General features: G+C 42.6%; 1 protein-coding gene across 1 annotated transcript; it reads right to left on the bottom strand.

Annotated features, from left to right (window-relative positions):
* Positions 1–3173: 3173 nt before the first annotated feature.
* Positions 3174–15396, bottom strand: thbs1b (thrombospondin 1b). Its single transcript, XM_018682552.1, is given in 24 exon segments — positions 3174–5172; positions 5312–5451; positions 5547–5644; positions 5747–6018; positions 6139–6366; positions 6523–6757; positions 7817–7935; positions 8048–8207; positions 8574–8681; positions 8830–9048; positions 9273–9425; positions 9554–9681; positions 9931–10104; positions 10203–10379; positions 10576–10749; positions 11656–11752; positions 12768–12893; positions 13089–13198; positions 13369–13452; positions 13820–13895; positions 14138–14470; positions 14472–14698; positions 14905–14982; positions 15156–15396. Coding segments are annotated over 23 exon segments (3510 nt in total). The 5' UTR covers positions 14969–14982; positions 15156–15396; the 3' UTR covers positions 3174–5164.
* Between the last annotated feature and the right edge of the window lie 9159 nt (positions 15397–24555).

The following is a 24555-nucleotide window of genomic DNA, read 5'->3' as shown; positions in this document are numbered from 1 at the left end:
ACTTACTTTCACTCAGTCTTTATTGTTTGAGAAAATGTTATTGTATTCTTTTCTGAGTCTCAAGTACTGTATGTACAGGTGGTGTCTTGCAGCTCCTGAGGTGGATGGTGGGTAAACGCAGCAGTATTCAGTGGGGGGTCTTCCATCTTAACATGGCACTTCAACACCTCAATACACAGCAGCATGAAGCAGAAAGGTGTCGAATGACAGATTAAAGGAAGGAGGGAGGTCAGATCAAATGTAGCGTTTCAGGTTTGAAGTTTGAGGTTTGAGGCCAATTGTGGCAGTCTCTCCACTTCCCCGGGTGAATTACAGGAGCTAAATAAAGCCGTTGTAACTGCGGGGTGGAGGGCCTTTGTTCCATTCATCAGCCCCTTTGCATTAGTCACCACACTTCAAGGCTGATGTATATATCGTTTTACTGCTAAAGGTACTTTTTACAGACCCATTAAAGGTGCTGGAGGTAATTTGGTGGGTCTTTTTCAGCTTTGGTCTGTCATTATTTGAGGAGTGTGTGCGTGGCAAGTAATGGTGAGCTGTGACCGGAAGGGCTGCCAGTTTGAAGTCCTGGTCTTTGCTGGGAAAAATCTAAGGGTGGGCAACAAGACACACTGTGGTTTTCATAAATATTCACCATCTAGGTGTCTTCCAGTAACGCTCCTATCTCATGATAGACCAGAGTAACCATTTGTACGTCACTGTATCAGTACGAGACATCTGCTGTGTGTGTGTGCAGAATGCATCATCTTGAAGTTGAGCCCTCAGTTTAGAATAGATGAAACACTTACTCTGTTATTCATTTAGATGATGGACAGATTTTGATGATTAGTTATTCATTTCATACATTTTGGGGGATTTTGAATTGTTGGCTATACAGCAAACTATCTGGTTACTTCACTTCAGGCTATGAGGAAATTATCATGGCTGTTTTTTCACAACTTTATGACATTTTCTAGACAAAATAATGACTTATTGAATGACTGGAGAAAATAAAAGGAATTGCTGGTCGCAGCCCTGTAATACTTCAGTTAACTTGCCAGTCTAAATATGGGCTTAAAAGTAAGATATCTGAATTGGAGACCATTTTGTGACTTATTGTATTTCCTTTAGAGAAGCAATGAGGATATTTCATCAAAGTAAAAGTTTCCTGTTACCACTATTTCCTTCTCACTATTTTAATTTCCCAAAAATAAAGAAGACATAATATTATTTATGTAAAATCTGACATTGACTTGCCTGTGTGCAAGTAAATATTCTTTAAACTGGTGGGGATTCTCAGTGTGGCAACATCCTGACACGCAACCTAAAAAAAGGGTCTGAGAGTAAACATGTGGGTGTTTGTAGACAGCTGGCAGAGACGTGTGAGAACTGCGGCTAGTATTAAGATGTCTAGCCCTCAGTGTTGCCTCATTTTTAATAATCCCTAATAACCCATGCGGGGCTGTCATCATAAATAAGAATGAGTTTATAACCAACTTCCTAGATTAATAAAGACCAAAAAAAATTTCAGTGTAGCCTGTAAATGTCTGTTTGCTTCTATCCGTCTGATTGCCACAGAATAACAGTGAGTCATCCTGTACTCAGTTCATTAAAAGCTGATACTGAACCTGTCTAAACACACTGTGTCTCATAGGTTTTTTGCTACATAGGACATTGTTTTTTTTCTTTTATTCTGTTGAATAAACTGAAAAAGAGCTTTGGTTTTTGCATGAGCAGAGATGCAGCCGCCTTGGCTAAATAGACAAGGAACGTCACAGAAGTTCAAAGTCTATGTGAGGAGGCACCACACACTGACTAGTGGTTAGAGGTCTTCACTTGGTTCCTTGTATCCAGGATTGGACACAAGTTCTCCTGCTTAAATTCAGTCTACTTGGGTTTGGTAGAGTTTGTATTGTATTGCCATGGGTCTCAAGTTTGTCTGACAATATGTCTGATACCCGGGCACATTTGAATGGACTTGCTTTCAGGTCTGATCAGAGAAAATTGTGTTTTTGATATAAGACAGAAAGTGTGTATTGTGATGAATGAATGTGAAGAATGATCTGTATTTCTATTTGGACCCTGCTGCTCGTTAATTGGTGGCATATTAGGCTGTCGCCAGGTCTGTTGTTGTCTCTCTGCTTTGGGTCTGTTCCATTTGAGCGCATTTTTGACTGGGTCCTTGAGTTTGTTTGGATCAGATCTGACTGTCTTTGGATCCCTTTTGTGATTGGGTTTCTTCTGTGTTGTTTTTTTTCTTGTTTATATACACCAGGCTCAGATAGATCTTTCACAGGTCTGTTTTGGATTGTTTTTCTAAACCTTTTGACCAATGAGGATATCATTGATCTGTAGGACATCCAGTGCAAAAACATCACAACACTGACTGCTTTAATGTCATAGATGGAGAGAGGAACAACTATGAGGTTAATAATTATGGGACAGATTTCACCAAAATAAAAAAAAAACTATCTAATAGATCAGCCCTCAGAGCTCGGATGAAGTACAGGAGTGACAACAATAATGGGAATACCTTAACAGCCATGTAATGAATTCAGCCCATTTGCAAAGCTTATGATTATTTGTTCAGACTGAGTGATATTGATGCAAACTATACTTATAAATGAAGTCATAGTTTGCAGTCTTTATTCTCCATGTTGTGCTGTTGTTATCTTGTCCCACAGTGGATTATCTGAGCTTCTGAAGAAATCACTGAGCCAATGTCAAGGTTTGCGTTAGCCCAATAGTTGCTCTCTTCGTGTTATTTAACCTTTTGCAGAGGTCAGTGCAGATCACAGAGAGGTCAGGCAGATCAAGCTGTGGAGCAGACGTTTGTGTCACATTCCTCATGTGGCCTTCATCACAGAGACGATGTGTACCTGTCTGCAGGGAGAAAGTGCCTGAAAGTGCAATTCAGAACTCAGTTTATACCCTTGGGGTGGTGGTGGGGGGCTGTCATTTTGACTTTGAGTAGATTCAAGTGTTGGGCATTGTAGCTACAGTCAACCAAATTAAATCCAGTTGTCTTTGTGATGTCCTCTGGCTAGAAGAAGTCAGGTCTGAGTCATCCACCAGTTTTTGTTTAATGTAAAACACGTCTTTGTATTTCCACGTCAAGTTCTAGACTTGATCAAACATGGACTTAAGCCTGGATGAAAAATTTTAAGCACAAACAAAAGCGCAGACAGGCTTCAGAATTTTAACAACTATTTATTGTCTTGAAGTATGTAACAAAATAATCGCTATGAATAAAAACAGCATTTTTGCTTTGTACAACTAAGAAAATGTTTACAGAAAAGCAAAACTAATTGTACAAAAATAATGGTAACAATGATACACAATAACAAAAAAAAAGGTAAAAACGATAAAGAACAGAACATCCTCACGTCAGTGTGCAAACCGTTTATACAGATGGACGTGTGCCATTTTGTAAGGCAACAAATCCTGATAAATTATTTAAATAGCATTTATCTACACACACGCACACACACATACAAATCAACCTCTCACAAACAGCTAAGACAAAACAGAACAATAATTTATCTGCTAAGAACAGCATTGGACATACATGATAAAGCAAAAATTATTTATAAAAAAAAGAAACCTCCCATTTTTACCGTAATTTTCACTAGGGTAGATCATGAGATTGGGAGTTCGGTTGTGTCTTTTAGATATGAAATGTCATACTATTTACAGCACATGCTACAGTAGCACTAAGATGTCCATCATTATAAAGGAATATGAAAAAGTACTTAGGTTGTGTTTTTGTTTGATCCAAATTATACAACAGCAATGAGGTAATATTTGTACATCAAAGATTTCCTTTGTTTTTCATCTCTCTCTGAAGAAAAGGCACACAAGTCACATACACTTCATGCTAAATAACCCTATCTGAAGAATACCTAATTGACTTTGTACAGCAGGAGATGATAGACACTGACAAGAGCATGCATCCGGCGTCTGACTGTACCTGATCCTAGGTCAGTTTTCATGATATTGGATGGATTTTTTACTTTTTCAGTACTTTTTAAGTATTAAAATTTCCTTTGCTGCCTACATTGTAGGCAAGAGTCAATAAATTACATGTATTTACATAATTTCAATTTGAAATCCTCAAAAGCTGAGGGAGCTAAATCTCTTCAGTGACCGGGGTTTTCATGTAAGATTGGAATATTTTGGAGGGAGTACTGGCTTTGAGATCACTGGCTGTAGGAATTTTTGTATAATATAATCTTTTTATTTTTTTTTATTACTGGTTGGATATGAGAAGGTCATTACTTCCATCTCACCCTGAGAGTTGTTCAGTTAACCAGACAGAATCAAAAAAGTCCATGATATTTGTATGTTAAAAAGATAGCTGACCTGAATTTAATTTGTGTTTTTCCTCTCCACTCTCCTCTACAGAGTTTCTTAGGTAGGTGGGTAAAATCACTTTCTTGTTCCATTCATTCTTCTACATACAGTACATGCATGAACTCAAACATCTACAACATCATCTTCCCCTTATTCTAACTCTGTCCATATCCAAAAGTTTTCTTAAGTCCTCAACAACAAAGGTTCCTAAAAATGTTACTGCTGTCTTCAGCCTTTGAGTCCTCAAAAGTTGTATCATAAAAAGTCTATCATCAAAAGTCTATATCCTGGCAGATCTGGTAAAGCAAAGGGACTATTTCATCAGTTTTTTCTTTGGGATGTCCATCCAGAAGGTAAGGTTGAAAGGCACACAGGTTGGAGAAGTGAGACAGAAAGACAGAGAGAGATGTAAAGGCTTGGAAGTGCATAGTTGTCTATGGGGAGCCGTTCCCGCACAGAGATGAATGAGGTCTTTCAGAGAGCAAGAAGGCAGGCAGAGCTGGGATAGAAAGGTGTTGGTGTCCTACTGGCAAAGCTAGAGGGCTTGTTTTCTTTTTTTTCTCCCCTCAGCTCTCCCTGCGCTCGTGGATACTAAGGGTGGAGGAGAAGGGGCTCTCTGATCCTCAACTGGCAGTCAGCCGGTTGGTGCTCTGCCCGAACCAGCTTCAAGTTACCCTGAGGCTGACCACATGCCCTTCGCCCTGTCCAAGTGTGCGTGCCGCAGAAGAAAGAGTCGCGGAGATAAATCGGTCCTTGGACTTTGCATCAGAATACATAAGTTCATACTTTATACAAAAAAGGTGCATTCCTCAGAACTTCTTGCGCCACACATTTATGCATCTGTTAAAAGAAAGAGACAGTGTAAGAAGTTGGAAATGACCGTCACCAGGGGACATTGACTTTAAGAGTAAAAATTCAAATGCTTGCTGGGAAGCTGCTTTTACAATCACATTTTAGTTGATCTTACATAAATCCTTACCTCTGCATTCATACTTGAGGTCTGAGAAGTATACCATCTCTTGTGAGAAGACAAAAAGACCTAGCCTGCCGCCTGCATATGTCTTGTCATAGAGGCTACCAGAATCTGCCATGATCTTTTTGCCCTCATACATCACAACTCTGTGGAAATAAGGGAAAATGAAAGTTGGGAATTTGATGTCAAAACCATGTGAAGAGTGAAATTGTATGTGGACTATTCAGTGTAATGTGCTCACCTGATATGTCCTGTTCTCGGTCTGTGGATCAGATGCCATCTGTAGGCAGTGAAGTCTTTCCATCCAACATTCTTAGGGTCGTGCCAGAGAGTACGGACCTAAAGCACAAGGATATAAACAGTCATGGGTTAATATTTTTACACATCCCTAGTAACATATAAAAGTCATCCACTGGGAGAAAGAGCCACCAAATGTCTTACCTGTCCAGGGGTGTTCCCAGTGTGCCAGAGGGCGTTTCTGAGGTGCTCTCCTGGGCCGGTGGTGGAGTTTACCACTTTAATGGACAGACCAGAGTACCCCTGGGCCTTGGTGGGTTTATTTGACCAGTAGGTCTGTGTAATCTGCTTCCACATCACCACATAGAACCTGGAACTGGACTGGTAGCCAAAAACAAAGCCGGCATAATCATCATCTCTCTCTGTGTTGATGAAGAAAGTCCCACTGAAGTCCACTGCATTGAACTCATGGTAGCCTGATGATCAAGGAGAAAAATCAAGTAATGGGTCAAAGCTCAATCCTTCATAATCCTGTAAACAAAACACAAGAAAATTATGTGCCTTATATCACCAGTCACACAACATCTTTTACTCACCAACAGCAATGCCAGGGTCGCAGTTGACAGTCTGAACCAGCTCTTTGCCCTGATGGCGGACAACCCAGTTAGGATCAATCTGGGAGGTGCCTTTGGGATCCAAAGGAACCATCTGGAACTGCCGGAAGTCAGTCTCACTAATTCCAAAGTTCTCAGGACACACGTCATAGATGTCAGGCACATTGTCTTGGTCAAAGTCATCTTTGCAAGCATCTCCACGGCCATCACCTGAAAAATATATGTTACATACTCAATACTACTAATCCCCAAAGTGTTTGGAAGACCTCTAGACATGCTGTGAGCTGTGTTCAATGTATAGCTGCCTCAGAACAGTTTAGGAAAACCTGTGTCCCTGAGGATTGAAACACGGCCCATTTTGCTCACCGTCAGAGTCCAGTTGGTCAGGGTTGAAGGCCAGTCTGCAGTTGTCTTTGTCATCAGGGATGCCATCATTGTCATCATCATGGTCACAGGCATCTCCCTTGCCGTCTTTGTCGTGGTCAGCCTGGTTGGCATTGGGGATGTATGGGCAATTGTCCAGGTTGTTCTGATGTCCATCCTCATCAATATCCTGGTTACTGTCACACTTGTCTCCCACACGGTCATCGTCTGAATCCACCTGCAAGGGTACAATGTTTTGCTGTTAGAGTTGTGACTTCATGTATGGCTTAAGGGGACAGTGAAGTATTAGCACACTAACAGGTAATTACATTCCACCGTGTTTATTTCCTTTCACCACAGTATTTCCCGCTGCCCTTGTTCTTTCATCTCTCCTCCCATGCTTTCATTAAGGATTTTCCTCAGGTTCCAGTCACTCTTTGCCTCTGTAAAGCTGCCAAGCTCAATTTGTCCCAAGATCTGTCGGCAGTTTTCATCTACTGACAATCAAACATCACCCTACAGGACCGTATTGCTCCTCCTACTCCAATTTGCTTGTTGAACCCTACCAGCATCTGCAGTAGAAGAAGTCATGCTAGCCCTACTTGGCAGGACTAGACTAAGTGCTGAGAGGATTTGGAAAACTGTAGAATCAAAACTTGTGTTGTTGAATATCTCAATAAGACCACAAGAGGAGGGCATTTTTGTGTAGTTTTGTACTCTCTTTGTACTCTTGTACTCCCCGTGCCCATGTCTGAACTTGTCTATTTTGGTCTTTAATTGCAGTGTGCAGTTCTCTCTTTAAAATCAAATCACCGTAGACTTGGATGCTCCCCTCCTTCTAACCCCATCCTTCCCCTGAGTCTCGTTGTTCAACACATTCCTATTTCTCAGTGTAGCATAGCACAGGTGGACTGAGCAGGCCTGTGGTGTGCCGACGGGGCACAACCCACGGCCGGCCCATTCCTCAGTAATATCCAGCCTAGGGCCTCTTTCCTCATATTAGCTAGTTAATGTCAATGGGCCATTGAAAAGACCCCTAGCCCCCCACCACGCCTTATTGAACTGATGTGCCCTCGAGCTGCACACAGGATTTACTCCACCTTTACATGGCGTGATAAAGCTTAGACAGCTACACAGGGCTAATCACTGAGGCTCTCTCTCAATTGAAAGAGAGATATATGCTGAGCTATAGAGAAAGGCCGGGAGTTGAATGTGGGTTATTGTTGGTGGGTGAGGTGGAAGGAAATGGGGAAAGGGCGGTGTGTATGTGTGCGTGTGAGTGTGTGTGTCCACACACCTGATCAGGATTATGTTCCAGAGGGCAGTTATCGCACATGTCTCCAACTCCATCCAGATCTGTGTCTCTCTGGTCAACATTGTACACATAGGGGCAGTTGTCCTTCTCATTTAGGATACCTAGGAAATGAATAGTAACATATAATAAGGAAAACCAGTTCAGGCGTTTTAAGATATCTCTTAAAAAAGAATAGCAACATAGATGTCCCAAGGACTGTTTTCCATTCCTCACCATCTCCATCAATGTCCACAGCACAGGCATCTCCCTCTCCATTGTTGTCTGTGTCTGTCTGGTCTGGGTTACTGTTATAGGGGCAGTTGTCACAGCGGTCTCCCACATCATCACGGTCATAGTCATACTGCCTGGGGTTATAGATGAATGGACAGTTGTCCTGTTTCAAAAAGCGAGAGACAGAGAGAAGGAGAAAGAGTTGTCATTTGCTGTTTTAATGTGCGAGTGGATCTATTTACAGGGATGGAAGGTGCAGAATGAAAAGGCACTTTATTTTAGGGATGTTGGGATTAGCAAACACACAGTGCAGCTCCTTCAGAGCTGTACCTCTGTGTTGGAATTTGAGGTTTTGGCTCAGGCAGGGGAGAAACATTTGCTTTCCTACTGAGCCTCCCCTCCCTTTTCCCCCTCTCCACCTGCCTTCTTATTAGACAGCATGAATGATGAATGCAAAAATCACAGTCAGAGAACACACACATACTCCTTTGTGCACAGTTATGGCCACATCTGGAGAGGTTTCACTTACCCTATCGTCAGGAATGCCATCGTTGTCATCATCATTGTCACAAGCATCTCCAATGCCGTCCTTATCGTAATCTTCCTGCCCAGAATTAGGGAGGTTGGGGCAGTTGTCCTGAATAACAGATAATATGGTCAGAAACTCAGAAATTATAACAAATATTCTTGACCTTAACACTGAAAAAACAGTAATTTTAAGTGAGTTTGCTTCACAGAACTTTTTAAAAATCATGTTAGAGCCTTACTACTTCACAACACCCTACCTTTTTGCAGTGGTAGGTGGCATTCTCCACACAAACCAAGTCAGCATTTGGCCATCCATCCAGATCTGTGTCCTCTCCACAGATATGGCCGTTGCCAGCGTAACCGGGCTTGCACTCACAGCGGTACATGGGATCAGCGAAGTGTCCGAGGTAGTTGCAACGGGCATTTTTGTTGCAGTCGTGGCTTCCATCGAGGCAGGGATTACGGGGTGTGCACACCTGGAGAGGGTCAGTGAGCAGTGATCAGACTGGCTGTGCATAGTAGAAATTCATGACATTCTGTTCTCAGAAAGGCAGACATTCATCACAATAAATGAGCCTTGTCCTGCCCTGGAGATGCAAGTGTACCTGTACCTTACACAACTATTCCTGTTATCAGTACTTATTTATCAACTTATCTTTTCATGTCAGGGCATTTGTGTTTTGCTCAAGACTGTACTTGCCTGTTTATTAGCGGCAGCCTGCTCCACACCTCTGCCATAGGGCTGGGGTCCTGAGTAGCGAGGAGGGCAGGGCAGACAGTTGTAGCCAGGTTCGGTGTTCTCACAGCGGTGCACACCGTTAAACTCAAAGCAAGCATTTGGGACCTCCTTACACTGTTTTTAGGATAGAAAAGAACAACATTTGTGATCATTAAGTCAGAAATGTGTTGCATGTTGCATAAGGCATTGAACCATGTTTATAGCTAACAAAATCAAAGCACAAGAACTGAAGAATTTTTTACCTCATCGATATCTTTACACTTGATACCATTGCCGGTGTAGCCAGCTGGACACTTTCCACACTTCCATGAACCATCAGGGAAGCTGGTACACTTGGCTCCAGCAAAGCAGGGGTTGGACAAACACCCATCTGAAAACAAGGTATCCTTTAGATGTAACCTTTTTTTTAAATTCAGGTAAATCCCATTCCAGTTATGACCTCACTGTGGAGGGAGATCTAAGTAGTAGGTATATAACTAAATAATTCAAACTTGCAATAAAAAAGATGCCAAAAACAACATCAATAATGTAATAAATTAATGTACAAAAAACCTGCAGGATAAAACAAAACAGACACACGGAACATGTAGAAGCTCTGTAAGTGATTAAAATGCCTCACCGATGGGGCATGGTTTCTTGTTACACAACTGGATGTCTTTTGCTTCACCAACACAATCTTTGCCACCGTAGTTTGGTGCAGGGTCATTGCACAGACGTTTACGAGTCTGACGACCACCTCCGCAGGTGAGAGAGCAGGTATCCCATGGTGACCAGGGTCCCCAGTTGCCATTGACTGAGGGAGACAAGAAGAAAGTGATTATTAATTACTATTCATGCCGTATACAACACATTAATACAGCCAGGCAGCAAATATCAAATGATGGGACTCACTGGGGCACTCAGGCATCTGACACTTCTTAGTTTGTCGGCCCTCTCCCTCGCAGTCCTTGCCTCCGAGCTGGGGGGTGGGGGAGTTGCAGAGGCGGATATGGGTGATGACACCAGAACCACAGGTGACGGAGCAGGAAGACCAGGGTGACCAATGACTCCAGCTGCCGTCCTGTTTGACTGAGGGCCACAAAGAAAGGTCAGAGGTCAGTTATCAGGAAGCAAATCGTTGGACCGCTGCGGCACTCTGTCACACAGACATCACACAGATGATGTTGGGCCAGGTAACTACATGTGGATAAGGCTGGCTGCTTAACCGGATCTACTTATTTGTTTGTGTATGGTTGATGGATGAGAATATGTCGTGCTAACTCACAGCGTTTGTCGCACTCCTGGAGGTAGCAGTCGCGGGTTTGCACAGAGGTGCCCTCACAGTTGTTATTGATACGGTCGCAGGAGCGCCCACGCTGCTGGATGCCCCGCCCACATGACACGGAACAATGGGTCCATTCAGACCACGGCGACCAGCCGTCCTCTGCATAGTCACTCGCTGAGCAGGAGGGAGAGGGAGAGAATATGAGAGAGAGAGGGGAAGAGGGAGACAATAAAAGAACTATTTCAGTGAGGCAGCACCCCCTAACAAACACCCCCAAGCCTAAATGAGGAGGGAAAGCTCTTAAAGCGGAGGACTAATAGTGAGGATTTAGCCGGTCCTTAGACAGAGAGAAGGCCCTCTGTTGAGAGGGAGAGCAGAGACTAACACACTGAGAGAAGCTGGGGAAACAGAAAGGACCACTGTCCTCAGGATACATGGGGATGCCCCATTGACTTATGTTTTCCTAAAGAGGAAACAGATTTTGCAAACATGGCCCTGGGTGTGTAATGACTTCAACAAGTGGCTGAGGTCAGGATGAATGCTGCTCCCCTGTGTTTATTTAGATTTTGGGGAGGTATTGCAGCCAAGCCTGCATAGGTATGAAGAACATGTCACCTCTCCTCATGTAGAGGATGGGCTACACTAAACGGCCAACCAATTTTCCATCCTGCTTTAACCAATTTAGCAAATTACTGCCATTTCAACTTGAAGATTCAAAGATGTTTTGGAGCACAAAGCGCCTGTGTTCCAAACACATAAGCACCCTTTCATTTTTACTCGGATGTTATTGCAGTTAAATCATCTCTAAAATTAACATGTTCTTTCTTGAATAGAAACCTTTACATCTAGGGAAATTTGTGGCTTTCTGTTTTATGTGGCAAATAACACAGAAACGGCTCTCTAGGTGAATGGGGCAGTGTTTGAATGATGTGCCTGTTAGCTGAAACACTCTATCTTACAGGGGACATTTATTCAGATACTTACATTGCAGGTTTACAAAACTGTAATCACAGTGTACTTTCTTATAGCTATGCAAGTTCTAACAATATGAGAAGGCTTTGAAAGAGCAGAAATACTTACGTGTTCCACAGCGGGGGCAGCACTCTCCATCAGGAACAGTCGCATTCGCACAGGGGATCAGGGGGCAGGAGATCTTGCGGCACACAGTAGCAGAGTTCTGCGCAAACACAGAGATCAAATTCATGGTTAAACATATGGATATCACTGAAATGTTTCTGCAGTTTTCTTCCAAATTATGTCCAGGTGCCGGGTTAAATCCCCTTTTCCAAGTGGAACTGACTGAGACACTGCAGAACAGTGTTACTAATGTGGAGTTGATTGTTGTGTAAACCTGTTTAAATCATGCATGTGGCAGGGTAATTTTTTTTAATCGAAGTCTTAGTCCATGTCCGTGCAACCAGCTCATTAAATTCTCTGAGTTTGGACAGATTTACCATGCCAGAAAAAAAACTAAGCAAAGCAGAGTTCTGGCTGAGAATGGAGACCCCATGCAGACAAGCACCTGCCCACTGGGTCAGGGGAGGGTGGGAAACAGGCCAAAGTCCTAATAATGGAAGTCGGTTTCACTGTGGAGCCGAACTGGGCAGTGAGCCCCAAACAAGTAAAGTCAGCTTGCCAGTGCAACCTGTGAGGGGTTCACTGTGAATGACTCAGGGATAACAACTGCCTCTAACTATGCATGCTAATGTTCTCGCTCCTGGATCTGATCACTGACAGGGAAGAAAGGGGAAATAGGGACAACTAGTGTATCAGTAGAAGAGGAAATCAAGAAACAAAGCCCATCAGTGAAATGCAAGGATCCTCCCTGCCAGGTATTTTGTACCTGAACCCATCCCTCCCCCTTTCCATTTGTCAGAGCCAAGGTCTTGCTCTTAATTACGGAAATGCATCACTTAACGTCTGGTCAAGTCCCTCCAGGCCACACTCAAGTTGAACTTCGGACAACAGACCTCTCATTACCAAAGTAAATGCTGTTGGCCTTCTGCCAGGCCTTCACACCACTCATTATTGACAAGATCAGTTGAGTGGTGTTAAGTGCGTGCGCCTCCGTGTGGGCTGTGTTTACACATCAGACAAGTCAGAGCATAAGAGCGCATCCCCACACACGTGTTGTTTAAGCACTTAGGGCACAACACACACAAGCTAATGAGAGCGCACTGCGGAGATCTCACCTGGCAAGTGCACTCGGTGCAGTCGTCGACGGTCCACTCATCTCTGTTTTTGTGCACGATGCCGTTGTGGATGCAGACGCCACTGTGGATGCCTATGCGGTTTTTGATCAGCTTGTTCTCATCCGTCTGGGTGGGAGAAACAGACAGGAAACTTACTGTTTATGAGTTGTTACCTGGGCAAATAAACATACTTTTACAGTGCAAAACCTGACAAACATTTTGCCGGACAACAGCACAGGTGGTGTCAGTGAATCAGAGACCACACACACATGTAAAACACACACACACACAGGCAGACGGTCTGGTGTGTTTCCTTCTTACCAGCTGTCGGAGTTCATTGGACAGCTCCTTGACCACAACACCGAGGCCCTTCAGCTCCTTAAACATGCTGACCAGGTCCTCGCAGGAGAAGCCACAGACCATCTGCAGGTCTACACAGGGAAAAAAGTCATTAGTTGTTAACACAGCTAAACAATTAAATCCTCATTCTTCTCTATCCGAGTCCTGTCTGCCTCTAGAGACTAATCTAACAGATGTGAGCCGGTGATAATGGGGTATAATGAGAAGTCCACATGTCAGAGTCACGTGCAGCAGTGTTTACCTTTAGTCTTATGTCCAGTGTACTCCGTTCTGATGGCTGAGGAACCGTTGAGGTTCTCCAGGATCATGGTGTCAGATGTCACAGCTGAAAGAGAAGATCGAATCACATATCTGCACACTCATGTTTTTGGTTGATTTATTAATAAAGAAGGGTATTTGTGCTTAATGTTACACATCCCACACTGCTATAAATGATCAGAAAAAAGTTATTAGTTAGTGCTGTGCACCCTAGTGAACATACTCAAAGACCACAGTACCCTGTGATATTTGTAAACTGGCATTCCTGTGTGACAAGTGGTAAACAGCTCCCTGGGGAGTGTTTTATGTAGAAGTCAGCAAGCAAATTAAGTATATACACATTTCTTTGATAAGGTCTTCCTAGGGACTTGGCAGTACATGAAGCAGATGAGTGATGAGTAAACACTCGAGACGTCTTGGTCGTGATTACTCACAGCTTTGGCATCCTTTGTTGCGGAGGATTGCATCCAGTGTTGTTCCAAACACAAACCGCACGTTTTGCAGGACCCCCTGCAAGCATCGATGTTCAAGTTTAGGTTATAACCCGGTGCAACATTAAATCATTGTAACATGCCGAAAGCGTTAGATTAATCGTTATATTCGGTCATGCCATATGAGCGTCTTTACGCACTAAGACTTAAATCAAACAAAACTCTCAGCTGACATTGAAAAGAGACGTGCCTGAATTGCTTCCCCGGCTAAATCCCCAAATTAAAACTAAATCTCCTGTCCGCTTCGCCCCGCTCTCTCACCATGAACCTGTCCTTCACTGCTCCCTTGCCAATCCTGAGCTGCGCGCTGGCCGGGGTCTCTTGCGTCAGGATGCTCTGGATGGGCGCATCCAGCTCCGCGCTGTTCACCTCCTCGCATCCCGCGTACAGCAGCGCCCGGTCCTCCTGCACGAACAAGGTGATATTCTTCCAGTGGCCCGTGGCCAGATCCGCATCTTCGATGGAAAACAGCTGCTGCTTGTTCTCGGTAGAGAAAAATATGTCCAAGGTGTTCGCCTTGCCGTTGGAGACGATCTCCAACACAGGTCCGGAGCCGTCCTTCTTCTCCACGGTCAGGAGGCTTCCCCTGGTCCGTCCTTGACTGCTTGAAGTTCAGCAGCAGGAGGAATCCCCTCTCGGCGTGGATGGAATCGATAAGGTCCCTAAAGGAGTTCTCGGGGACCGGGGGGATCAGGTCCGGGTTGAGGATCTTGTAGGCGGGGCTGTACGGGTCGTCTCCTTTCACCAGGGTGACCCCGTGGTTCTTCTTGGGGACTTGGATGAGCTCAAACAAGTCATACACGCTATTGTCGTCTCGGCTCTCTGCGGGTGAATAATAATAAGGAGTCAGCCTTTGTCTGGCAGCGCACTGGATGTATGTTGTCTTCAGTTTCAGGCCACTGAGACCTTTTTCAAAACCACACCAGCCTCTCGTTTTTATTCTAAATGACAATTCATTTCCTATCTGAAAAGTGAAGTAATAAAGTTTTACAAGTTCAAATTTAATCACTCAGTTAAGCCAAACTCACCTGCGACTCGCGCGCTCTCGCAGGTCCAAAGCATCAATAGCAAGAATATCCCTGTCAACTTCATGGTGAAACACCAACCTGTCACAAATAACCACAAACCACCATATAACATCAATACAGCGACAAAGTCAACGTGCAACAGGTTGAATGAAAAAAAAAAAAGATTAAATGATGATTAAAGCCGGTTATAAATCAATAATTCATGCAATCACAGCTGCAGACAGAGTTGCATTCCTCAGAATATCACTCACCTGCTTGATGAACACAGCAGAAAGTAAATAAAAGTAATAAAATCCCTTTTAAATGTGTAGAAATCCAGCAATAATTCTCAAGAGTTAATATTTATGGCGAATTATTTAAAAGCAAAAAAAAAAAAAGTTCCACCGCGAAAAGAAGAGAAATAGCAAAAATCTTGCGTGTGTTTTTTTTCTTGGTTGTTAAAATCTTGTCCTCGCTGGTATCGACCGCTAAAAAACTCCCTTTTTAAGCCGAGGGGGGACAAAGTGCTATTTAAATAGTTTGATGCCATTCCTAAGAAGTGGCGTCGTCCAATCACGGTGAGGGGAGAAAAAGGGACGAGCTTATCCTCTTAGAGAGAGAGAGAGAGAGAGAGAGAGAGAGAGGAAAAAAATGCTTTCCACTGCGGGACCAACTTCGGTGTGCTGCACTCAGACTTTTAATGGACCAGTGTTTCCTCTCACAGCGTCCATCCATCAGCCCTCTGAGGCATTTCCATCTTCCAGATTCCCATAACGCAAACTGCAAATTACTCTAATATTCCTATGATATTCTACTACTGCTCTCCTTTCTGGTATGTAAAGTAAAAAAAAGAAAAAAAAAGAAAAAAGACGTAAAATCAATGTGTTAAGTTTTTAAAATTTTCAGTAATCTTTTTTTTTTTTTGCGTATTTCATCTTATTCTAAATTATGCCTATAATGTTCCTCTAAGATACAGTAGTCTAAATTATAGTTCACAGTTTTGTTATATATCCTTACTACACAATTACTGCTGTTTTTTCACTGTTTAAGCTATTTAGAAAAAAACGGAACTTTTTCAAGTCAAATAAGCTCTAAGCACCAGTAAGTCTCTGTACACCATCATCCTCAGCTTGTTGCAGTTCCACCTCCTGCCACTAGGAGCCGACGTGAGTTCACTGGAGAGGTGCCTGAGGCAGTGGTGCTGCAGCACACCTGAACTGAGATTCACACTCATAAAAATGACATAATATAAAATCTAAAACTGGTGATAATATAATAGCATGTGTAGTGCATCCTGTTTTAAACACTGAAAGCATCCTCCAGAGCATAATATAAACAGGTAAAATGAACTAGTATAATGTTGTCCTGAGTGATGTTTGTTAGTAGCATTCGTATTAATTTACCTTTTAATTATTGCAGTGTATCCTTATAAATAATCTCAAAATTTTAATCTCACATTCTTATATCTGTTTTTAATTTGACTTTAAAACATATGTCCTGGGACTTAAGATAGAAAAATAGCTTCTTGACTGGTGTGTTTACAGCACTGTTTATTAATGTGGACTGTCCCTGTTAAACAAAGGGATTGATAATATAGTATAAGCTCCAGTTTTGAGTGTTTAATTTCACACAGATGCAGGCAACATATAGCACAGATATCTGCTCAGAGATGATAGGACATTTTCCTTAGTCCTTCACATAATAAACTTCGAATTTTATGTTGCAGGATCATCTAAACCAAACAGTTATTTAACCTGAATAATAAAATCACTCATAGTTTATAGGGAGAATTTCCTAGTTATTTACAGCATGTGGTGGTGTGTAGAATACATTATTTATTGGTTATTTACAGTTTGCTCCTCTTCAGTGCAGCTCACATCCACTCAAGCACTTGAAAATTTGTTTTGCTGGAAGAGCTTCACCTGCGAGTCATCTCTGTCACTTGTATTTTCCTGTCCACTTTTGAGTTTTGGTTGCTATGGCTCCACTGTGCTTTGGTGTGGTAGTCTGTGGACACAGCTCTGTGTAGTGATGTCTCATCCCTTCATTCTTCATCTGCCAGGATCAGAATATTCCCCTTTTTAATCTGTATTAAGGAGAGGTTCAGGCATGGTGACAGGGCAGTGGTAACAGCACATGCTCCCTTTCCTCTGCTGTGTAAAAACAGGCTGTGTTTTGACTACCTGGTGACGGTAGACAGATCCACCTCTGACAGATCAGTCGTTCACTGACACAGAGAAACTCAAGCTCCTCTGGCCGAACACAGTAGTGTAATTTATCCACTTGATGCATTAGACACATGCCTTTATATGTAATGCGACAGGTTGTTTTTTTTTGTAGAGCTATGACTTTAACAGGCAGGTGTGTGTGTGATGGAACTGAAGGCTGGTTCAGACATCTGGGGATGGAAGCTGTACCCTGAGGGGGTCCTGAGGTCAGAGCTGAGTTGACTCCTGTGGTGCCTGTGAGTCTCTGTCTCAGATCAGGACTCTTGATGGAGACTGTAGGTACCTTGTCTCAGCCTGTGGAAGCTTCGCTGTCAGTGCTTCAGGTGCCAGGACGGTTAACTTGTGTACAGTGTAATGTGAAAATACAGATAAAGATTTGTCAGTTCAGGAAGGCGTTAACCTGAGTGAGCAAATGGGCCAACTCCTGTTTGAGAGACGCATGATTTGGGAGCTTGTTTTAAGCTCATTTAAGGCTCATGTCAGTGTTTGGTTGATATTTTGTAAACCCAGCCTGAGAGGAAGAAAGCACATGTGCAGAAAAAAATGTGCTGCTGTTTTTGGCAGGAGAAAATCTAAATAAAAGGATCAAGGGGAAATTCATCTGAATACACACATGCTGCCACACACACACATTGACTGCAGACTGTTGGTGTGTGGACGTGTGTGTGTTCAGTAAACAAGCATGTGCACATGGACACTGCATGTCTTCCTCTTTGTCCTTTCTCTTTCTTTCATGTTTTTTTGGCTACATGGCCAAAACAAGGAGAGAAGAGAGGAGGAGATGAGGAACAAGGAAAGGAGATGAGTAAGAGGAACTTAGAACAACAATTGAAAGGAGAGGAGGGGAAAGACAAAGAGAGCAGAAATAAGGCTAGGGGAGGTAAGAAGAGGAGAAGAGGGGTAATGGAGGGACAGGGAAAAAAGAGGAGTAACAAAAAGGAGAGGAGAAGCAAGGAGAGAAACAGAAAAACAAAAGAAGAAACAAGGAAAAATGAGTAATAATGAGGAGAGGAAAGGAGGACTGAGGAAAGTGGAAGAGAAACAAGGATAGGAAATGACAAAGAAGAGGAGAGAAGAGGATAAATAAGGAGAGAGGAAGGGGAGAAACTAGGAAAGGAAATTAGGAGAGAAGGAGCAAGGAGAGAAGAGGGGAAACAAGAAAATAACATGAGAAACAAGGAAGGAGGAGAGAAGAGGAGAAGTAAAGTATTTACTTGCACACGTCATTTCACAGTCAGTGGATGGAATAGTCCATCAGCTGCTGTTACAATGTGCTTCTCCACAGCTCCCCTGTCCATCAGTCTGTCTGTCATTACTGATGCTCAGCATCGTAACAGGTCCTGACCCAGCCCCAGGCCCATGCTCCTAAAGATTAGACACATCTTCGTCATCTGCGTCATTCGAGACATTCTCGTGATTAAGTGTCAGAATGATGATGATTCAGGGGTTAGGGATAAAATGTGACAAGAGTTTTACAGTCAGAACTGATAAAGAGATGCAACTCAAAAGCCAGATTTCCAGTCATCTTGTGGGCTTGTAAACTTGAAGTCAGACTGAGTCAGACTTACATGGAAGAATGATGAATGAATGCTTGACTGCATTGCGGTTAGCTAGTAAAATCTTTTTACTTCAGATGACTGATGATAAGCTCAACATTGGTTCATAAAATACACAGGAAGCTGACAGTGTGGTCATTTGCTTTCTTGATTATACAAAGGAGTTGCTAATTTCTGTGAACTTTGTTCTTGTGCATAATTTTGTGCAAAAGTAAAACTAAAACAAGAACTGAAAGACATCAAGTCTCAGTAAGTTGGAGGTCTTCATTTTCTCCCTGGACTCTGATGTTTGCCACTTGTGTCCAGTCTGCCACCACTTTAGAGAAGTCCATAGCCCTCTAAACTTATTCCCACGCCCTACTTGCAATTACTACTTAGAAGATGACATGGGGAATTTTTCCTAGTTGGCAGCTTGTATTTATTGTAAATCCAATATGGCATGAGTTCTGCATTTGCTCTTCCCTGATTCATCATCATGAGGCTGAGGAGCTGAGAATCTGGGTCGGGGCAGAGGAGGAAACTGGAGCCAGCAGGAAAATGGGGAGTTTTCTTTTTGCATGGAGTAAAAGTTAAGTTTGTCCAGAGCTGAAGTGATCAGTCGATTAATTGATCGTCAGAAAATTCATTCACATACTCACTTAGAAAAAATCAAGTAATAATAGTAAGTCATTTGAAGATGTTCCTGATTAATCATTTAAAGCCTAAATGATATGATCCACAGAGGTGTGGCTGCAAGGATCCACTTGATGTAAATTTCATTGCTGACCTAGTGTCAGTGAGGGTCTCTGCACAGTCCAAAATTTATGACTAGATATCACCCCCAGTGTCCCTGTCCCTGTCTATGTCCATGTCCATTTTGGGGCGGATTTATCAAGTAATAATACCAGACATTCATTTGTTCTGGTTTCTTAAATGCAAGGATTTGCTGCTTTTGCTCATTTAATATGATTCTGTCTTTGGGTTTTGGACTGTTTAAAGAAAACAAGCAGTGGGAAGACACACCTTAAACATGGTGAAATACTATTTTTCGTTTTTACAGACATTTAACAATTAACAGAATCAGAAAAATAATCATCAGATATATTGATAATGAAACTAAGGGTTATTTGTAGCCCTACAGTAGAGAGATCCTTCACCAGGTGCTGAGGTGTGTGTTTGTTGTTTAGCTGGGAGAGACTCTGCCCGAGGTCACATACTCCCATGGGAGATTACTGGTGTTATTGCTCTGTGCACAATGCAAGGCCCAGACAGACAGAAAGACACTCACACACAACACCAACCCCCCTCCTTTGCTTCTTTATGGCAATTAACCAGCACAAAGCACACAAACACACAGCTTCAATGGCCAAATTATCCCCATATACTTTCACTTGTCAGCACTGGCAGATTTTTATAAAAACCATGCTCTTAAAATGAATGAATGTTAATATAAAACTTGCCAGGTTTTTATAATGTATCTTGCTTTTTGGTTGAAAATGCTTGATGTTGTGGTTTATAATTCTGAACAATGAAGTGACCGTTTGCACTCTCAGTCCAGGCCATATGGGACAATCGCAATTAGATCTGATGCATTCCTGAGCTCAATCCATTTTCCGGCAATGCAGACCCAACAGCTGACCACCTGTGTGTCTCTTTCATTGGGTCCCCTCCCTGCTCCAACTAATTCCTAATAAACTACTCATTGGAGTGTTCACCCATGACATTGCTGTGCCCGAGCCAGGACCATTAGCCGGGAAAAGGCATTGGTTGCTGCAGGCTCAGCCGCACGGTGATTTCTAAATATCTAATAGTGTCTAGGAATGTAGTCTTGATCCAGTTCCATCTTCAGCCTATTAGGAGGTCACGGTGTGCCAGCTTCTTTTCATGGGCTTCCATGGACAATGTAATTTGCATTCCAGAGCTCAGTGGGTTGGGAGAAAAAGACGTTTGGGTGTTCTGAACCATCTGATATAATTGCTGCTGAGAGTGTAACTGCCGATTCTGTTTAATTCTAATGGAGCCTCCACTGAAATGTTTTCTCCAAATTTGGTGAATTAATACAGCAGCAGCCTGTCTTGACCATTAGCGATTTCACAGCTGTTAACCAGCTGTTTACTGCTAAAAAAAGACACTCATAACAGTGGAACTGCGCAGGCGGCAGGATAGGAATGACAACTTATTAATCGATTTCCTGCTCTGTTGGCTTCTGTAGTCACTGGATTCGTTAGAAATTAGGGACACATGCTCTTTCAATCAGGTGCAGTGATGTTGTGGATGCACAACTCTCACTGATTTCACTCAATACTAAATTATTTCATGTATTAAATCTGTCCCTAAAGAGGAAATGCAGTTGCAGTTTACAAAGCAGTTTTTTATGGACTTTAATTTTCCTGTTGATGGGGTAGGTGAGATAAATCACATCTTTTCTCACAATTAACCCTATCTTTGTTTCAACAAGACTAATGCCTGCATGCCTTTACGAATGGTTGCAAGTGCTACCACAGGAGAGAGAAGCTAATTTAGTCAGTTTTTTCACCATCTAGTCTTATGGAATGTGAAGATGTAGGTCTGTAGCCTGTTTTGCGAAATATTTTGTCAAAAGAAAAAAAATACATGTTCTCTGTATGTTACCCAGCTAGCATAGCACCAATATTAGCTAAATATGCTATTGACAGATTTGCTTTTTCAGCAACAAATTTTTAGAAATACTTGAGGAGGAACTTTGCAAGTACATTGGCAATCACAAAGGTGTGTGATGCTATATTTAAGCACAGTGTTGCCATGTGCTATATGCTAACAGGCTCTCAGTGACAAAGCTAGCATGTTGATGTTTAGCAGGTATCATTTTTACCACGTTCACCATCTTGGTTCTAGTGTGTTCGAATGCACACTTGCTGTTTAGCACCACAGAGTACTGGGGATGTTGATTTCATCACAAGCCAAAGTGTTGGACAAATGAAAGTTTTGACTTGAGGATTACCAAAGTAATCACACTTCACTCTGAAGTTAGTCTGTCAGGTTCATCCGCTGGTGATCATGAATGTCTGTACAAAAATTCATGGGAATCTATACAATAGATTTTGAGATACTCCAGTCTGGACCAAAGTGCTGGACCAAGTGACCGACAGCACTTGAAAAACATGATTTTTTGTTACCATAGACATAATTTTGGGGGGGAATTTCAAACAGTGGCCATCCTTTACAGCTCCACACACATTCCTCTGGTAAACAAACACAAACAGCGGTGACCTGGGCAAAAGCAGCAATAAACAACTGTCAGTGGGCCTTATTTGGAGATATAGAGAGGTCACCTGCCATGTCCACATTCCTGACATACCTCTTTAGCGTACATAAATATCCCGGGAGCCTTGTTCCATACGCCATGTCTGTTTATCTGTCTAAGAGCCGGACAGAAATCACTCTGATTGCCTCTCAGCTCACTCAACACAAGAGGCACTACAATACCCCTCCTTGTCGTGCGTCATCAGTGAAAGCAAACCTCATCAAGGATGTTTTTACATAGCTGATTCTGAAGGACTTTGTATAAAAGGCCTGTCACGTTCAACAGCAGCAGCACAGTAACACAGTTTTGTTTGGGAATGTTTTTTAACTGTGTTTTTTAACTGAGCAAGGTAAATGTTGCCATGTCCCTGAAGCTCATTTCCAGAGAGAGAGAGAGAGAGAGAGAGAGAGAGAGAGAGAGAGAGAAATGTAGTGTTGAAACAGAGTCAAGGGGGCATGAACAAAAGGGAGGATCAGTTCAGACCTGCACAGCCTAAATCTAGCAACACACAATTAGATGAGTGTCTCAGATGCCAGCAGTTGCGGAGAACGGGTGTGGATCAGGAGACCTGGACATGCAAAGACACAAAAAAAGCCTCTCTCAGTGAGCCTTGTTTGCATACTACTTGCAGGTACGGGCACTCCACAACCTGGCATAGCACCATGTCTTACCATCCCAACATCCTGGGATTGTTTACATCAGGTGTAATGGTTTTACTGAAGGACGGGCATCACACCTTATTTGTTGTACACTCAAATCTGTCCCGTGCTCCTGCTCTACAGTGTGGAGTGAACATAGCTTGAAGCAGCTGATTGTTCTAGGATGACTGAGATCGTTTCAGTAACCCCAGGCCCCTGAGAATAAACTGCACGACATCTTCAGGGACCAGCTTGACCTGGAGTTCTCGTCTTTTTTGCAATATTTTCAGCCTTTTTACTTCACTTTTGAGAGGGATTTTTTGGCTATTATGTATCTTATGTGAATCACTTTGAATTGCCTTGTTGTTGAAAGGCGCTATACAAATAAATTTATCTTGCCCCTTATATATTTTATCTGTACTGAATCAGCAAAACAAGTTGAACTGATTAGGCAACTGCATCAAAGACTTTGTAACAAAATCTCAACCCTCATCTTCCTGTTTCCCAGAGAGACACGTGATTTTTGATCAATTCGTCTGTACCATGTTGCTCTTCAGTAACTTCTGTTTTAACGCTGTTTACGACCTTTCCTTTGACCCCACTGTGGCCTCCTCCCTAAGGGTCACAACCACCAGGTTTAGAGCCTCTAAGTGAGACGACATCTTTCAGCAGCTATTTAGTGCACGAGTGAACAAATGATGGTTCAGTGAGTCCTCCCACCACCTGCTCACTCAGGAGCTGCTCATTGTAGGACATTAGTGTCCCTGTAGTCATCCCAACAAATCCTCCAGAGTAAACATTGTTGTTGGTGATTGCCTTCCAAAGTGATCTACACAAGCATTGTCTTGCCTGATGCTCTGATTGGCAGGATAGTTTGCCTTCCAAAACTGTTCATCCATTCATATGACGATTTTCTGATCTGCCACCTCTTTGCCTAATGTTCAGGTAGATTTGGGCAGAAAAATGCCTTGGTTAAAGTTAAATGTTGACTGGAAACGTCCCACACTGTTTGTGAGAATATTGTTTAGTTAGTGTGCTCCTGACTGACATGAGCACTAATTCACATGACTGGCTACTAGAGGTCCTTCTCAGTAAACACAGACACATTTTAGGCATTTAAACAAATGACTAATGCTGAGTTAATGGTTGTGAGGTCAGTTTGAGTCATTCAGACATGGAGCAACAGTTTATAGGATGTTCAAATTAAAAGCAAATGTTGAGACAATGGATGGGTGCTACTGTGGGCGAGTGATATGTCATGTTATATGCAATGTTATATTGTGATATCAGTACAGTATATATTGTAATTAGGGGTGTAATGATCTAAAAAAATTGAGACAAAACCATGATACAAATGTCCACAGTCTAGTGCCGCAATATCAACATAGGGTGACTATTTTGGTCGAGGCTACTTTAATTAGCTCAAGATGAATAATAACCCTGAGACTGCAAACCCCCTGGGCACATTCAGGTCTACAGTGTGGGAACATTTTGGTTTCAAGAAGAGATAAAAACCCAGTATCAGAGAACAGTACGGTCAAAACTTGTAGACAAATGTGTACACACTTTTATTTTGGTGCTGTTTTTCAACATATGGGCAAACTGTCACCATCCATTCACTATCAAGATGTTTACTGTAGCTGGAGGCAACATCCTGACTGTCATGTTACTTCATGTTATCAGTGGGATTGGAGATTCAGCGGGGACATTGGAGGTTATGTGTACATGTTCTGGAGTTTAATGTCTTTACAAAAGGCTTATGAGCGAGGCGGGTTTCTGGCGCTGAGAACCTCTCAGTGTGTTTGGTCTCAGAGGGAGAAATCTTTTGTTTACTAAATCCGTCTGACAAAACAGATGTTAACATGTCTGTCACGCAGACGTTCATTCAAGTGTTTATTGAAAGCTTCCCTATTTGTAGTTTCATGTTTGGTATTTCATCCTCCGGCTTTAGCATAAAAACCGAGCTCGATATAGGCTACCTGTTCCCC

This window comes from Lates calcarifer, linkage group LG7_1, assembly GCF_001640805.2.
Source record: "Lates calcarifer isolate ASB-BC8 linkage group LG7_1, TLL_Latcal_v3, whole genome shotgun sequence".
Classification (NCBI taxonomy): Eukaryota; Metazoa; Chordata; class Actinopteri; family Centropomidae; genus Lates; species Lates calcarifer.
This window is presented reverse-complemented; position numbering and strand designations above follow the sequence as displayed.